Below are 18921 nucleotides of genomic sequence, written 5' to 3' on the forward strand. Positions count from 1 at the left end.
TCATTTTCAATGTTGCTTCATCCTTCCATTTCTTCGTAACGCGTCTGTAACCATCACGGCAGTTGCTAAAATGTTGTCCATCGTTTATGTATGACCCCCCCCCCTCCCTACAAAAGGACTTGGACTAAGATTACGCGTGGGTCTATCTACAGCAGTGGTTCTTAACCTGGGGTCCTTGGAAAAGTTTCAGTTGGTTCGTGAGCTCGGATGGGAAAATTTTAACACTTACTGCTTTTACATTATTATGTGCTTAATATTACTCCATGAAGGGGTCCGTGCTCCTCATCTTATTTGCGGTGGGAAGTGGGTCCCTGACCTTTGTGTTATTGGCTAATAAGGTCCGTGGAACACAAAAAGTTAAGAGCCCTTGGTTTACAGTAAAATCAAAATGTAAAAAACCAAAAAATAATGGTATTCATCCCGAGCCTCTGGGCTGGAATCGTGTCATCATCAACCCTCCCCGTCAGGGCTATCTTAACAGAACGCAGCATCATATATGCAATGGCAAAATTATGTTCTCGGAAGAGGGGGGGGGAGCGCTCTACTTGCTGCATTTACACCTGCCTACCACTTCACTTTCTTACTTTCAAAAATCATGCAACCAGATCTCATTACCATTTGGGCCCCTAATACATCTGAGGCCTCTCTGGTGGTCCCATGCGTTAAGTGAGGGAGTGACCCGATTCTATCTCTAGGCTCGAGATAAATCACATTATTTTGGGCTTTCTACATTTTGAATTGACTGCAGAGAGACCCATGAGAAATCCTTGCCAGTGAACTACCAAAGGTCTGAGCCTAGGGACCTGGCTCCAGGATGCGTGGTATGGTATGAACGACAGCCCAAATACTGTGTGGAGGAGGGGACCACTGCCATCTAATACTGATCGAAGGATATTGTAACCAACAGATCCAGATACACCTTGGACAAGAAAAACGATACTTCAGGGGCTCTTAACGTATGGGTTTCGACTCGGAACTTGGGTCCTTGGCGGGGCCGTCTTAAGAGAGCTAAATTCTAGAAAATTTCAACCGATCTCATTTTTGTCAGGCCACTGGAACTCTGAGGTGGGCCGTACTGCTTGCCAAGTCACTATGACGTAACCGGGTTTGAATTGTTCCCAGTACAATAACCTCCATAATTGGCACGCCTAGGACGTGCATAACTCACATTATTCAACATATGGAATTACACCCTAATACAAGATTTTTTTTGCTTATTTTATTTGTCCAAAACTACTGAAAAAAATATAGTTTGGAAAAAAAAGTCAATGATATACTAAAAAAAAATATATATATATATATATATATATATATATATATATATATATATATATATATATATATATATATATATATATATATATATATATATTGCATAAAAAAAGTGTTTTTTGTATCAAAATTATTATAATGAACTTTTTTTTTGATAAATAATAAATTCAAAAGTTTACTCACAGATGGTGCTGTACCACGCAAAACTCGATATATAACATTGAATGTGACTAATCAAAGCTTATTATGATTTGCGCATGTCCTCCCCCCCCCCCACACACATGGAGCGGGGCCCCCAGGTCAGACTTTTAAATTATAGGGTGTAAAAGCAAAAAATGATGAGGACTGTCCCGGGCCCCATGGCTAGAGCCCTGTCAGCTCCCCCCCCCTTTGTGGGGGGCCATGGATTTGCGTTACAAAAAATTACCACATTCCAATATGAGCACCCTTTCTGGTTCGGGTCACATCTAAATGGGTGAAAGGAGTGCTCACATTTAGGCTGACTGTGGTAGTGTTATTTAACTTAAATCGTAATCAGGGCCGTAGTGTGCCTTCTCGGAGCCCGGGGAGACTTCCTTGAGGCCTACATTGAAAGGGTTATTATTATGCAAAATAATGTAAACTTTTGTGGTGCTCAGGGGCAGCGCCACGATTGCCCTAACTAAATTACGGCCCTGATCGTAATGAACTTCGATTAGGCATTGTTTGTTTCGCATTTTATTTATTTTGACGAAATTATCGTGATGCAACGCTATCTATGAGTAAAATTTCAAAATATTTCGCTAAAAAAATCTACACCATAAGTATTTTAGAAGAAAAACAACACTTTCTTATTTCAATTGATTTTTATTAATTTTCATGGACTTTTCACCCACTCTGTCCTTCTTAATGTTTTTGAGTTTTCTTTTCACAGAAGCTTTGAGATATGTCGCACAAGCAGTAGCGTAGGGGGACTTGACGGGCTACTACAGCCCAGGGTGGCAAGTTCGGAAAGACTGGCTATGAAAATTAGTGCATAATGGGAGAAGAGCAGCAAAATTTCATACCATGAATCTACCTCTGCCCAGAGAGCGAGAGACTGAGTCAGTGAGCGACCTAGAGAGTTTGCAGGCATGTGGGAGTGCACAAGCACGTGAATGACAAAAAGAGTGAAATAATTTAGACCAGTAGTTCTCAACCTTTGGAAGCCCGCGGTCCGGTTTCATTTATTTTTGCAAGTGGAAGGCCCAGTCTAACACATGATTAACGAAATATGAATGGGGGAAAAGGAAACGGCAGATCAGTCGCGGCCCGGTATGAATGATGTCACGGCCCAGTACCGGACGGTTGAGAAACACTGACCTAGAGCGTATGCGAGCATGCGAATGACCAAAACAGTGACGCACAGCATGCGAATGACCAAAACAGTGACGCACAGCATGCGAATGACCAAAACAGTGACGCAAAGCATGTGAATGACAGAGAGAGTGACCCAGAGCGTGTGCAAGCATGTGAGTGACTAAAACAGTTTGAAAGCATGTAGGTGACTGAAACAGTGCGCAAGAATGTGAATGGCCAAAAGAGTGACCTACAGGGGGTGTGAGCATGCGAGTAACCTAGAGAGGGTGTGAGCGTGCGAGTGACCTAGAGAGGGCGTGAGCATGCGAATGACCTAGAGAGTGTGTAAACATGGGAGTGACCAAAACAGTACGCAAGCATTTGAGTGACCAAAAGAATGAACAATCATGTGGGTGGCCAAAAGAGTGCACAAGTATGTGAGTGACCAAAGGAAGGACTTGGAGGCAAAGGCATATTTACAGTCGGGGGGGGGGGGAGAGCAAGCGGGTTACAGCACAGGGCGGCGAATACGAGGAATGAGTGGCCAAGGAAATTATAGACTACAACGAAGGAAGGACGGCGCAATTCGTGTAGTCCTGCTCGGGCGGCAAAACCGTAAATCCGCCATCTAGTGAGCACAAGCTCACCCATAAATCCATTCACGCCGCCACCAGAAGTTCAAAAATTCACCAATTTTTTTCGAATCAGTAATTTTTTTTTAAATTTCAAAATGGACCCACGGGGTAGCAAAGGGTCACCGCTTTGTTCGATTTCGGGTCGCGTATAAAGGTCAAGAACCCCTACGACACGTGTATTTTTCATGTAGCATGACTTCACACACGTGTGTTCCATATATAGGCCTATAATTCCGATATTTCCTCTCGCATAAGACCACAGATCTCGAGAAATAACGAGCGGTTGTTTATTATTGCCACAGCGGTGTCCCGGATGAGAAACACGACAGGTCACTAAACTCTTGATAACGGGACGTTTAAGAAACATGAAAAAAAAAAAAGACACGAAATCTCCAAAAAAGATGTGGGTTAGGTTAAAATCCAAACAAGATAATATGGAAGAAAAGAAGAAACATGTGGCCGCGTGTTGTGTCCTCACATTAAAAACGATATTCCAGAAAAATCCGCTTTTTCTCTCTCTCTCTCTCTCCTTCCAGATGACGTTTTTCCATCTTTCCAGATTGAGGACACAATCGGTTTGGACGCCACATTTTGTTTTTTGGCACTTTTTTTGCTTTTGTAGATAAAGGTTCAATAGCAATATATATTTCGCAGATTAGACACAGGGTATTTACAATTTTTTTTTTTTTTTTTTGCGTTCGTTTGTTAGGTTGGGAGCTGACCTTTTTTTTTCGAGAGACTTCAGCGGCACCGTTAAGTGTGCCACGAATGTGCGTGTGAGAATTGGCAAAAAAGGGGGTGGCGCCAAATGTTTTCAGCAAGTGGCGCTGGAAGTGTTCGAGGAAAAGCGATTACTTTCCAGCGATGCTCAACCTTGAGGAGAGCGCGGGCCACCTCGTTGGTTTGAAAACGTGTCGTGGGCCACTTGAGTGGTCCGTAAATGTGCTTCGGGTGAGCTAACTGAAGTGGAACTGCACCGTGAGCAGCTGAAGCGCACCCGCTGCACAATTCAAAGCACTGTGCCGCGGGCCACCTAAGTGGTCTGTAAATGCGTCGCGGGTCACTTGAGTGATCTGTAAATCGGCAGCGGGTCAATTGAAAGATCTGTAAATGCACTTGAGTGATATGGAACTTCCCCACGGGCAGTTTCAGTACTTTGAAACTGTGCCGCGGGTCACTCAAGTTATCTGGCAAGGTACGTCGAGTAACTTAAGTTTTGTAGAACCGCGCTCCGGGCAGCTTAAGTGTTCTGGAACTGTCACTTGAGCGATCCGGAAATGTTCCGAGGACAGCTTAAGTGATCTGCCCTCGCTTGAGCGATCTGCAAATGGGCCAGACTCACTTGAGTGATCTTCAAATGTGCCGCGTGTCTGTGGAACTGCACCGCAGGTCCCTTAAATGTACCGCAAGTGTCGGTAATCTGTTTTTTGTCACTTCGTTCATTTGTACAAAATCAGACTTACCTACTTACCGAACACGGCCAGGCGCTTACGCAATTACAAAAGTGGGGTAAGCATGTATGTTTTACAGCGTGGTGCCGAGCACCCCAGAATTGAATGAGAAATCTGTCTTACACATAAAGATTGAACGGTATTCAACTGGAGTGCCCACACCATAGGCGGCGATAGACTTGGAAGTCCTGAGGGGGGCACGATGATGTCAGTTTATACAACGTATATACATTAGATCAGTCGACTCCACCCATGGCCCATAGATATAAAATAATTCTGATTCCCCCTGACTTTGGAAACGAAATTTAGCTAGGAAGCACTGCTGTTCCGAGGAACCCATGATGCTGTTGAAACCACCCTTTCTGGTTCGGGCTACATCTAAACGGGTGAAAGGGGAGGAGGTGCTCATATTTTAAAGATAAATATGGTAGATTCACGACTAACGCAAATCGTGATAAACTTTGATGAGACGCTGTTTGTATTACATTGTATCCGGTGTCCAGTTTCTCATGATACAGCACCATCTCTATGTGAAATTTTGAACTTTTTTTATTATTTCTAAAAACACACACACAACAACAACGCCATAAGTATTTTAGATCAAACCGCAATTTCTTATGTCAATTGGTTTCAAAATGTTCCATTGACTTTTTGCTTAGTTTGTGTAATTGAAAAATAATAAACTTTTTTCAAATGTTTTCCCAAGTTTCAATTTTTTCCCTTCACAAAATTTTCCCGCAATTTTCATCACAGTATTTTTGCATTTGTCCCTGACTGTCCAAGTCACTGGAAATGATGTAAGTGGTAATAGTTAGGCTTTGAAAATATAAGTGTAATAAGTATGGTACCTTTTTCAAGTAATTCGTTGGAACCAGCCTGCTGAGATCGGCGAGACAATTATTCATGCGGTCTCTCCGCCGTTTCTCGATGATTCGGTGAGACATTGGATCCTAGAGAATCAAAAAAATAATAATTGATTCAAAAACAATAATAAAAATTAAAACAAAAATCCTCACATTATATATAATCGGCATTTTCATAACATCACAAAATTTTTAACGGTTTTTCAGGTCAGATATCTGCACGGATCGGTCGCAATTTGCGTAACTAAGACTACAAGAATGGTTTACGGTCATCATAGATGAGATGTGACTTTTCCCTTGATTCTTCATACACATGCATCTCGTATACTTCTTCTTGGACTAATTATAATTGAGGCTTCCATTCTCATGGAAAATATACGGCCCTGCCCGTAAAAACAACGACGTGTCAGCAAGGCTCTGTTAACGCGCAGGACCAGCTAGGACCAGTTGCCTAGCGGGTCTATCACGTTGATAACATAAAAAAAGTAGAACATACAAAATTATAATTTAGAGAGGCTGATACCTCAAGTAAGGGATGGGAAGTGGGGATCTAGAAAATCTCTGTAATCTCTCGAAAGTATGAAGATACCGCCACTGCCATGAAGAACTGATTCTTCTGCAGTCAGTTCCACGTGGTAGCGCTGTATAGTGCAGAGAGGAGAGTGCTTCTAAACCTAGTGGCCTTCAGATATTTTGTGGGGGGGGGGGAGAAAGGACTTATGAAAATCAAGTGAAAGGTAGTTCCGACAGGTTATTCAGTGTGAGCCACAGAGGCCTGTTAAGAAAATAGAGAACTGGCGGAACGAGGCTTTCAAAATACAACGGGAATAAGTGTGACTTATTTCAGAATTGAGTAAAACTAAACACAACGGGGAAGAAGACAGGACAGGCCGGGAGCCTAGAGATCAACCTTATTCAAAAATTCCACTCAGAAATTAAATTAATCCGTATAAAGAGTCTGGCGCATGGATATCAGAGCCCTTGTTATGTAAGATGCGAGCCATGAAAAGAAAATATGGTCGAAATGGGGCCCATGGGCGAAAAAATTTCAAGACACTGACATTTTCAATATCTCAGACCATGTAGTCTACACCGAAATTTACATGAAGTCCGTGAGTAGATATCCGACACCTCCGTAAAGGGTCCTATACAAAAAGAAGCCAACTTATACGGTCTTTTTTTTTTCGTGGTTTAGAATTTACTAGTTAAATTCGTTCACCTCTATTAGGAGAGCAACCTCATTCAAAGAGTAGCCCTCTTTAAAGAGCTTCGACTACACATTTGTCCGGCCTGCATTTTAGTCCCTTGTACTGTTTGCAACCCTTCCCCCCATTCTCCCCAGTTGCAGACCTGCGAGTCCCTAAACTATACTTCGGTATGATGATTTCATTATTTTTATTATGATATTATCATTATTCTTTAACTTTATTTTCTAATGTCATGGTCTATATTTTCAGAATGATCAGTGGGCTTCACGCTCCCACCTTATGAGGAACAATGGCATAAGACTGTTCTTAACAGAGCGGTGGCGCGAAATACCAAACAATCCAAACCAAGTGAAACATTCATGTAATTCACAAAATAATAGTTATCAATATTTACAGTGAAATATGCAAATGAATATGGTGGAATTACCGTGTCAAGAGCAAAAGGAAATAATTAGTGTTTGATAATACTAATGATACAGGTATGACCTTCATTGAGGGGTAAGGAATCAAAGTGGCCCAAGTCATTGGAATGTAATTTTTCTTGATAAAACGTTCTTTTCTAAAAAGCTCACAAAAAAAATCAGTTTCACTTGAAATGATTTTTTGCTTACAAGACAGAGAAGAATGCTTTGTTGGGTGAAGTTGCACTCTCTCCAGTGACTTTGACCACTTGGATTCTCAACCCCCCAATTATCAGTTCAGCTTATCAAAAGTAATTATCAATTAATATCTTAACTGAAGCTTAAAAAATCACTCACCAAATAAGTCTCACATCACATTTATAATCCAAAAAAGGAAGAAAAGAAATCCGAGTGATTAAATCAAAAATCCAACGAATATATATAAATCCTAATGCACTGAGCAACCACGCGCACACACACAACCTGTTGGCACGGATCAATTTTCCCTATGATGGAAACAATGGGCTGCAACAACAATTGTTGCTGCTATTATTTATTTAAAAAAAAACAATTGGAAAGTTTGAACAGGATCCACGCGCGTCTCTAAATGTGTCTGCCTTCTATTTTTCTTATTTTTCTGATGACTATTCATTTCTCCGATAAACAAACAAAACGAATTCCGAAGTTTGTGTTTTCGGGTCCAGCCAAATTTGGCGAGTTGGAAAAATTTTGGCGCCATTTTTTTCTACTAGATTGATTAAACATACTTTTTAATAACGATTTTTATGCAAAGGGTTACGCTTAAAGACACGGAAAAGTTCATTAAAGAGAACAATTAGAGGAAAAAATTCTCTCAAGCGGGAGATATCGCCGCCGGGAGGGCACTGTAATAGATCGTAGGGGGGGGGGGAGAGATGGAAGCTATGGGTAAAGTATAGGATGCATAGAACAACATACTACTGCATGAGATATGCTACTAGGCCTAATCTATAGGCCGCATTCAGAAAATTCTTATCTGCGGAAAGAGGGGGGGGGGTGGTGGTGGGTTCAAGGCTGCAACTAGAGGGGAGCAGGCAGGTTTGCTGCCCCAGGAGCCGGATGAGAGAGAGACATGACGACCCTTACAAAGTTGGGGCAGACAGGGCTCCAGTATGATTTTTAACATTTTTTTCATACTATATATTCACTATAAAAGGGCTCGTGGAAAAGTCCTGCCTGAGGTGTTCGTCAAAGAGAAAATGCCTGGTGGGGGGGGGGGGGGTACTGTTTGCGGATGTGAGGGCTATGAGAAGGGCAGCGAATTATATTCTTGAATGTTCTTTTAACATCGCACAGATAGTACAAAAACTCATGCTTGCCCGGCTGATGTGCTGACGAAGTATTTAATAACGGATCTAGGTACGTTTAGGAGACTGGACTAAACCAAGCCGTATATCATACACAATGGGCTGTCTGAACAACATCATTACCCGAGCTTCCCCGAGTAATTGATGCTCTGGTGGTACCAGCCGACTAATTTACATACTTACTCTCAAAAATCCTATCTCGTTATTGTAAGGCTTCCAGTCCCAAGCCCCGATTGACCTATGATACGACTTTGATCAGAATAACTTGAGCCCTTAAGGTTTTCAGACTTTTTCCATTCACGACCACCCTTTATGCCCAACATCAGTAAAAGAGCACCCATGTTGAAACTCTGGTGTATGCTCAAATACACAGGTCGCATTGCACAACTTCAGTTTTTATTTTAATTTAGTTGAAGGACTGTTCATCAAGACTTCCAAAGCACGGTATTGGGAGCAATAATCCGATGCTCGCGGTTGAAGATACCTGTCGTAAGACCTTTAAAAAAAAAAGTTCAAGGCCAAAACGGACACTCGTTCAATACGTTTGAAGGTAGTACCTACCATTTTTAAATTCAAAAATTCATCCGTAATCAGGGGATGGTAATGAGCACAGGTGTCGTATTTGCACTAGACGGCCACTTTCACTTTACGCGGAATGGTAATAGCATTGAGACGGATTCCAATTGACGTAACTAGAAAGAAACACGTGGTTATTGTCACGCGCTGTTCGAGCCTCGTGACATAAGCAAGATCTGAATAAAAGGCTCGGGCTCAGTGGTAGGTCATTCGTTATCAAGCGAGGACTGTTTTGAAGTCATAATTATAATCAGTATGCGTCGCGCGTCGCAATTCCCACAGTTATTAGAGGTAGGGAAAAAAAGGGGGGGGATACTACTGCGGCTCCATTACCTTTATTACAAAAAATAGCGCCATTTTTTTTTAGTACCGAGGCCTGGCTAAAGTGTCATACATGACAAGTCTAGCATGTCAAGGCCTATCTCGTCCGTTAGATACCCATACCTCAAGGTCAGGCTTACGATTTTAATAAGTTAAAATATGGCACGCGCTAGTTGATTCAACCAACTTCGAATGTGGCCGGGTATTTTTTATATTTTTTTGAGTAACCTTGGGGGCCCCCCACAAATGAACTTAATTCCTAAACGTATTCATCTCTCAGTGGTATGCAATTAATTTATTTATATTACATTCATTATCAGCCTACCCAGCAATCAATGTTCCTCGAATTATTATATTAAATAGGTCTATTTCTTACAATTTCGAAAAGTCTTAGTAATTATTTCAACGAAGCTTCGTAAATTGACTAACTGAACTAACTGATCAATGCATAGTGCACATGGAGGAAGGATGCTGGTAGATGCCCCGGAGATAGACTTGATACTGTTTCAAGAGAAATTAAAATCAATATTGGAGGCCTACAAAACATCCCGATTCTATATGTGAATATGGACAGGGAGGAGGGGCTAAGCATGGCCGCAACTAGATACTGTACGAATTTGTCCAAGACTCGTTCCTTACAAGTTCGAGATCCTGGGCAAATATGAATCGCTGAGACCCCCCACTCCCTAGTTCTTGAGAAATTGTTAAGGAGTGGTGTTATGCGCCAAATATGCAAAATTTTACTCCGAATGTCCCGAGTCTAGGCTCTTCTCGAAGCAACCAGCAGGGACGTCTTAAGATCATAATGAGACCCATGCAAAGTGGTTTTTCTGAGGCTCCTAACTGACTATAGAAGCGTTTGCCTACCAATTTACATGCTTAAACTCGAAAAATTTAACTATATCTCATTTTCTGTGGGCCCTGGGCCACCCCTTCTTCCCTGGTAGGACCATGCGTTAAATGGGTACTGCTGCGAGATCATTTTAACTGGGCTGGACACTGACATTTTGAGCGGTTTGGATGAAAAACAATTTTCTGCTCTGTACAGTGTCTGTATGCATGTCCCCTCACTTCTTCAAAAGTGACAGACTCTATACCTCGCTCCTGGTGGCCTACAACGGGGCACTCTAGGCCTGGAGCTCTTTTAGCCCCACCGTTGGGGGGGGGGGGTGCTGAATGTAGCTATGGCGGCTGGCTCCGAATTCCCTGGTGGTTTTCAGGATCCAACTGGTTAAAATAAAGTATAAAAGTATTTTCTTTCGATACATTAATTTTTTACCGAAATATTTATTTTTCCATGTAATTTTTGGTCGGCCTGAGGGGCTTAGGTCCTCCTGTGGCCCCTTCCTTTCCCCCGTACGCCTTTGGCAGCAACTAGATACTGTCATCCGGGACAAGCCCGCATTTTGACGCAGTCGCTTAATATAGAAGGAGCAGTTATACTGTAGTGGTGATCAATTAAAAAAGTTATTGCCAAATCGCAAGGCGGTTGCCAAATCAGAAGCTCGTTGTTATGCAATAACCTTCGTATTATACAATGTGACATTTTAACAAACCGGTAATAAAAAGTGTTGCCAAATGCCGGGAACAATAAACACATACGCGTACGCACAAACACGTGCTCGTACCAGAGGAAAAAAAAAATATATAAGAACAAACGTCAGTCCAAAATCCAAGCGATAAACAACAAAACGGAATCGCGTGTGTGTGTGAAAAGATATCATAACGGAATTAAAGACAACAATATAAAGATTTCGACTTTTACACCCTGATTATTACGAATTTTATTTAGTTTTTTTTTTAAAATTTATTAGCGGCACCTGACACATGATAACGTAACTATAAACTGACGATAAACAAACTTCTCCCTCTACATCTATTTCATAATAACTTGAAATGACACTTTGAACGCTATCGATCATATATTAGACAAGTAAAATCGTGCCCGAGTAAAAAAGAAAAATCAATTTATTGACGAATTCATCATTTTTATCCATTTAATTAAACGGGGGCTCCAGCGATTGAGAAAAAAGAAGTGCGTTTTACGAGCAACGCCACGTCGTGACGACTTTAATTGAGCTTCTCTTTCCGCTAATGACGTTTTTGGGAACAAAAAAAAATATATATATAAATTATAACCGGAGAAAAATCATTAGCTGGAAGTAATTAGCAGCGTTTATCTAGAAAATTAAGTTGCGTGTATATATATATATATATATGGGAGAACGAGGGTATTTAAAAAAATATATTTTTGTTTATTAATCACCATAAATTTGCAAGTCAAAGTGCATTTATCTCGGAATTCCACAGAGAAATGCGAGACGAGACATTTTTTTAGGCTATCCCTCTTGAGGCGTTTTAAGCTAATTTTATCTTGAAATTCGAATATATAGGAGATAAATTTAAAAAAATCGAAAGAAATGTTCCACAACAATGGTTTCTTTCCCCCAGTGTTTTCCAAATAGTATTTGTTTACTTATTGTACATATGGAGGTTATTTTTAACCATGATATACTAAGGTCGATGATGTGTTTAGAAATTATTTGATGGCAAAAATTGGTTTGTAGGAAAATATACACAGGGATTACTTAATTGCCCCTTGCCGCATTTTACTAACAAACCCGTTGATCCTAGAGGCAGACTTCTAATTAGCAAAAGTTTTCAAGTAACGTGTGGTGCTCAGATATGTCACTCATGTTTCAAGGGATTGATTGTGTAGATATTACAATAAAAATAACTTTTTATACGGACACCCTGTCCTCAAAAACCCAATTAGGAATTTGTTACCTACCCCGTCTCTCTTGAGGGCAACAAAGAAAATTCCACGTTTCTGAGTGCAATCAATATTCAAAGAAATATCTCTTTCTCTCTCTTCTGAATTCGAAAATCGGAGGAAAGTTGTAAAAACAGCATAAACTAACAGAGACAACCGTTTTCCCCTTGATTTATGGTGTTCTTTCCCAACTTTGCTCCGATTTTTAAATTCAAAAAATATCTTTGCGAATATTGCACTTAAAAACATGGAATTTTTTTTTGCTGGCCTCAAAAGAGACAGGGCAATAACTTTCTAAATATGTTTTTGAGGACTGGGTGCTCATATAAAAAGTTAGTTTTTTTTTATTTTAATAACTATACAATCCCTTGCAATATGAGCGACTTATCTGAGGTCTACGCGTTATTTGGATACTTTTTCTAATTAGAAGTATGCCTCTAAGATCATTTACGGGTTCACCAGTAAAATGTGGTCTAGGGACTTTCCTTGCTACCTTGTATATATAAAATATATGTTATTGATATTTTGTGAATCGATGTGTTCTGTGGCCAAATCTTAACGAAAGGTACTGCAAGCAAGATATCTTGAGGTACATTGAAAATTGTGTCACAGATCTCTTTTGGATACCATTAAAGGAGCCCCAAGATGGTTTCTTAACTCTGTGTTTCACGGACATTTTGTGCCAATAAAACGAAGGTCAGAGACCTCCTTTGCCAGTAACGTGAAGGGCACGGACCCCCAGAACAACATTCAGCAGATGTAAAAACAGCGTCAATTGTAATCTGATCCAAGCTCTCGGAATCCCCGAAACCTCTCCAAGACCTCCAAGGAGTCTATAGACCCCTCGTTAAGAACCACTGAGCTATGAGACACAATGAAGGATCCTAAGGGATCGGCTCAACGGCGAGGAGAGGGTATTTCGTAATATCGGGCATGCATTTTAGGCTCCCCCTACTGGTACTGAATCAAATTGATGGGAAAAGTTAGTTCAGCGCCCCTCCCTGGACTTACCTACTTTCCTCGTCCCCGGTTGTTGCCCTGGACCATATGATTAATCATGCATTCTGAAACGTTCCTGATATCCCAGGGAGCCCCAAATATAACCAACCTTAAATTAACCAATTTAGTTTTCCAAACTTATTTGTGTCCTTTCACCGCCCTCTCTTCTCAGGAAAATCTTTTTTCCAGACGGGGCCCTTTTTTAAGTCAACCTCTGAATTCCACACCTGTAGCTTCCATCGCAGCCTTGGTTAATTCCAGCACAATATTCTACACCCAATGTCGAGGATGGTGGTCTACCACCAAAACCGAAGCATTAACCCATGGGCCTATGTAGTAGACATAACTCATATTCAAAATAGGTCAACACGATGAAATCTGGCACTGTGACTTTCAAATGCAAATACAGTACGTAAGTTGTTAATTCCCCGTAAACTAAGTATTGAGTTCTAAGTATTCAAATATCAGAACATCCCTTTGTCCGGGAACGCACGATGTTGAGACGGCCATGCGTAAAACTTTCACGAGAAGGAAGCTCACTAACTTTAGCCCAGGGTGATGTGTCGTGAGGTTCGATTTATTGTGGGCGTTCCGTACTTTATGCAGATCTATTTTCCCATAATATTCGGGTCTTACTAGGGATGATCACCTACCTTCTCTGCATCCGTGCCTGGACCAGGGTTCCAGAGATCGATCTTATAGAACTTTTGTTTCTTATAAATTGGTTTTGATTTATATTTAAATTCGATAAGAAGAAAGGGGCTCGCTGTGGGATGAGGATAGGAGACCCTGGTTAAGACGGGGGGGGGGGGGACACGAGAAGAAAATATAGTCCAAAGGGAGCCACGGGCTGAAAAAAGTTTAGACACACTGCTCTACACTTTGGGAAACACTGCACTAATTTTAACAACTTGGTTGTAGGAACTCTTCTCCGTCTCCTTCGAATCGAAGTCGGGGGGGGGGGCGGCAAAGGTTTTTTGAATAACTTTATTACACGATCACTTAAGAGATACATATCTACAGTAGAACCTCGTTTATCAGTGCGCAGATTAACCATGCTACGAAAATTTCCATTTCAAGTTCGCTCTTTTCTATCCGTATTGTTGTTGGGACATTTTTTTTCTTCGTTGGTATGTAAGATTTTGTGAAGGTTGTGATGGAAACATTCAACAAGCATTACCATTTCGTAGAACTGGGTTTCTTCATTCTTTGACAGAACCGCCCTTCCCCCCCCCCCTCCCAGTTATAGAGCTGAACTCCCATGTCAAAGCGTTGAAACAACAGTCCCATATACACACACATAAAAACCGCACATTTTCCTGAGGTTATCGGCACTTGCAGATTTACAGAAAATTACAGAAAATACCGAGAAATTAGTTGAAATGTATTGTTTTTTTGCAACTCAGAGATAAAGCACAAGAATGATGTGACTTCGGATGCGGTCACGTGACCGCATGGATCATCGGCTGACCAGTGCTATTCGTTGTTTGTGTCATTTTATGTGGGCACGTATGGCAAACATGATCCTAACATACATACGTTAGGGCCATGCATACACATATACCCACGTAACACATTCCGACATATGTACCGATTCGTTAGAAATTCCTCAGAGGAATGAGTGCGAGCTGCATGGGCAGAGATACGGGGAAGGGGGGGGGGGCGCGTCAAAAGTGGAGTGGGCAGATCTAATGTATATGTGTATATATGAATTGACATATCATCATCATCGTGCCCCCCCCCCCAGCAATAATGACCTTGCGCCCCCAGACTTCCAAGTCTATCTCCGCCTATGACGAGGTGCATGTTCAGTGAAGTAGTAGTACATTTTATAACTGAGCAGTATGGCGGAGAAGAAAAATATAACCGCGTTTTTTTCGGTTATCCGTGATCACCTTCTTCCAACCTTAGCTCGGATATAATTGAAGTTCTACCGTATTTCTGTCGTCACTGAAACCCAGTATATCAGTAGTCTGGCTATCATTGAATAAGTGAAATTGTTTATTCGATCTCTCTTTTAGCACTGATACTATGGATTCATACAGCGGACAGTCATTTTTTAAACAGGTAAAATACATAAATACTTCTTTTTTTCGAATTCTGTTATTTTAAATATATTTTTTTTTTTGCTCCCAGTGGTTTAACCGCGTTTTTCGATTATCCGTGTTCACCTTCCCCACCCGGATAATCGAGGTTCTACTGTATTTGAATATTTCACGTCATCACAACTTTCTAGATTCAAAAAATAAAGAATGGAAATGTGAAACAGCTGCGAAGATGATAAAAGAGCCGAGTTGTGTGTTTCTCGGTTAATTTTTCAAGTACGAGACTGTGGAAGCTTCTGGAATCCCGGAAGTACGAGGAAGAGAGGAAAAGAACACACACACACACAAAAACACGAGTGAGTGAACAGCTACGTACGAGCAAGAGAGAGCGAACACATGCAAACATTGACGCACGCCACACGTCTCGTCCTCGTGCCATAGTCCTTTCTTATTATTTTTATTTTTTATTGCATTCAAGGTCCTTTTCTTCGCTTCTTCCGGCATTTTAGACGAACTCAAAAGAGGATGGATAAGGCTCTCTCCTCTCACAAAGCGCCTCCTCCTCCAACGCATTTTCGTGTTTTCCACCGCTTCTGGATTCGATCCAAGATGGAGGAAAATATTTTTGTGTGTTCCCCTCCCCCTTATAATTTTACTTTATCACTTTATTATGTTGATACAAAACAAGAGACGCAATCGTTTACGAAACAAGAAACACCCTTTAATAAATAAGTTAAGTGTTCTGGTGTTATTGGAAACACCCAGGGGCAATGATTAGGCATATTGCGTGTCTCTGTGCGAAAAACGTTTTTTTGAGTCTTTTCTGCATATTAAGCGTGTGTGTGTGCATTTATTAGCTATCTATGGTCCCGTGTATATTTGAATATAGATGTAGTCAAAAAACCCATTATACCAATTTGTTTCCTTAATTTTTTTGGTATTTTTAGAAAGTACATCTTTCAGAGTGGTTATTTCAGTATGAAGTACGGCTATATAAGTACGTACAATACTTTTTTTTATCAAGAAAGAGTTGATTCCTTGTTGACGTAATTTTTTGAGAGCTGCTGAAATTTTATATGTTCACAGATTTATAAAATCACACTAAATTGAGGGGGGAATTGAAAATTAAAATCCAAGGTAGAAACTATTCGACTTTGCTAAGGAAGATGTTATCTGTTTAAAGCTAACATTAAAATCAAGGCAAACTGCATATTTATCCTTAATTAACCAATTTAACTGATTAAAAAAATGTACTCTAAAAATTTAATTGTCGTGTTTATGTAGAGTTTCAATTTAAAATATGCTAATAGATCTAATTTACATCCGTTTTGTAAAAATTCAATGCGTTTTATGGGAGTGATCCATAGCGGGTTACTTATTGTATGTAAGCCATCTAATATTTGGAACCCCTGTAAAAGAAGAAATTTTCATTTTATAATTTGATATTTATCATGTTCAACCACGTTTTTGCCATGATATAATTTACCTTCTTTTTTCTGCTTTAAAATTACTTAAATTTGCACGAACACAATATATAAGATTACTAAATTACTCTACAATTGAATGGAGTAGTACTTTTCCCTGATGTCACTCAAGTGAGACAATTTCTTTTAGATCATCGCTAACACAATACATGGATAGATTTCAGTCTGAACGATCGTGTGGGTGAGATTCTAACTATAAAATTCATGTTTTTAAAAATTTCCCGGTCTTAAAGGGCTAGGACCACACTTTTCTTCATGTCTCTATCGGTTGATTTTTTTTATTAGTTTTTTGTATGCGTCCTGGAATTTTTTCCCACCCTGTACTTTAATCATATCTTACGGCTCGATACGACTACCTGCCCAAAATCTGTGGGTGGTCCTGGAAACACCCTTCCATATTAAGTTTCAGGGAAAAATTTGTCTTGATAAAATTATCAAAAAAAGATCGTCCATACATATATCTTCTATAATGTTTCATAAAAAAGGCCTGATATCAAATAAGGTTTTTCTTAAAATAACCATGTTAGAGAGTTATGCGCAGTGCCGTCTTAATGCGTGGTCCCACCCAGACACGGGCCCGGGGGCCTCAAGAGAAGAGGGGCCGCACAAAAAACGAGAAATAGGTGAAATTTTTAAAGAATTTTCTAGGTAGAACCTGAGAAAAATCACTTGGCCCGGGGGCCCATGATACCATGTTTTTAAGACGGCCCTGGGGGTTATGCATTCAACTTTGAATCCACCATAAAAACAACATGAAAGCAAGTGTAATTGTGGTAAAATATGCTATACAGTTGAATCCCGTTTTAAGGAATACCGTTATAGCGAAAAAAATCTCGTTTTAACGAACGCTTTTATAGTTCCTCAGATAAGTTTACATAGGAACAATGCAACAACCTGGAATTCCTTTATAACGAAATTTCATTATAACGAAGTGATTTCTCCGGTCTCTTGGAGTTCATTATAACGTGATTCGACTGTATAATTTTGACAGCAGACATATCCACTAACGTGAAACCAAGCTTCATCTGTGAAGAACTGACAAAATATGTGTTCTATATGTACAATAAATAATTTTAAATATAATTTCTTTCGTACAAAATAAACTAAATTTTTTTTCACTTCGCGAAAAATTACTTTTCACAAAATTGGAGATCATTTTCACTAAAAATGAAGAACTTTCCCACAAAAAAAACAGGACCTAATAAAAAAAAGTCTAAACAAACACCTGCTTTTACTTCACCTTTTTTCCACTTTTCAACTTTAAAAGTGATTCTAAATCATATTTTCACGCAACTCCTAGATTTTTCCGAATTGGACACTGATGCACACCAGATGTCGATAAGCCAAATAATATGGCCAACGTATACAACTATCAAGACATGGCTTGACAAATACCAGGAGCTACCATGGTGACTGAAAAAATTGGCGAGTTGGTGCCTATGTAGTATTTTTTTTATGGGTCATGATTGGCATCTGAGGACAACGTAAAAAATTTGGAATTAATGTGAGCGTTTTTACCTACATGGGAAAAGCTCACCACCAAGGCCCGAAAAAGCATAAAAAATTATTTTGGCCATTTTCTTTCGGGGAACAAAATATGCTTGGCTCCCCCACTAGGAGAATTCAGCTGGCACCTAATATTTTTTATTAATTTTTTTTTTCAATTTAACAAGCCCTGTATTAATATTGTCATATTAATATGTCAAATTTTAATACATTTATGCTGTTTTTTCGCTGATTTTTGTTTCTAAAAGACCTGATTTCATTTCAAAAGATGAATTCGCAGATAACCCACATGATATATTTCTATACTGACCAAATTAATTTGTTTTTTACAATTGGAAAAAAAAAAAAATAGGACGGATTTGCAGAGAAAAACAGAAAACCCTGACACGGTATCCAATAGCAGACGTAATGAATGGGATTTATAACTCACATATAGAAGATACTATCCATAGACTCTTGGGAGTCTATTCTCTTCCAGAAGAAAAAAACAACATAAATCGTGAGGACGGGGCCATCGTCCATCCCATTCCAAAGAAACGGCGGCCACTGCACTCGAAACAGGACATTGGCCGACTTCGGGATGGTGCCAAAGGAGTCGTTGGCCCCCTTTTTTTCCCATTTAAAAACATAAAAGAAAAATACTTAAGACGCACTTACTCCGTCCAAACAAATATAACAGCAGCAACAACACGCGTTCTAACAAGAAATAATTTTTATTTAAAAT

The 18921-nt window shown here is 40.0% G+C and overlaps 1 protein-coding gene across 2 annotated transcripts in view; it reads right to left on the reverse strand.

Moving 5' to 3' along the window:
* Positions 1-18921, reverse strand: part of cwo (transcription factor cwo) — a 93087-nt gene that overhangs the window by 6142 nt on the left and 68024 nt on the right. The window contains exons 1-2 of one of the 2 annotated variants that reach the window (XM_089240986.1): positions 7505-7792; positions 5524-5625 (exon numbers count right to left, since the gene is read on the reverse strand). In XM_089240986.1, the coding sequence (XP_089097112.1) occupies positions 5524-5619 (96 nt within the window). In that variant the 5' untranslated portion in view covers positions 5620-5625; positions 7505-7792. Of the gene's footprint in view, positions 1-5523; positions 5626-7504; positions 7793-18921 lie in introns of those variants that run through there. The other variant, XM_089240985.1, reaches the window with a different exon arrangement.

This window comes from Pholcus phalangioides, unplaced genomic scaffold (genome assembly GCF_987345545.1).
Source record: "Pholcus phalangioides strain wild (caught in Gottingen) unplaced genomic scaffold, Ppha-v1.0 ptg000013l_1, whole genome shotgun sequence".
Lineage (NCBI taxonomy): Eukaryota > Metazoa > Arthropoda > Arachnida > Araneae > Pholcidae > Pholcus > Pholcus phalangioides.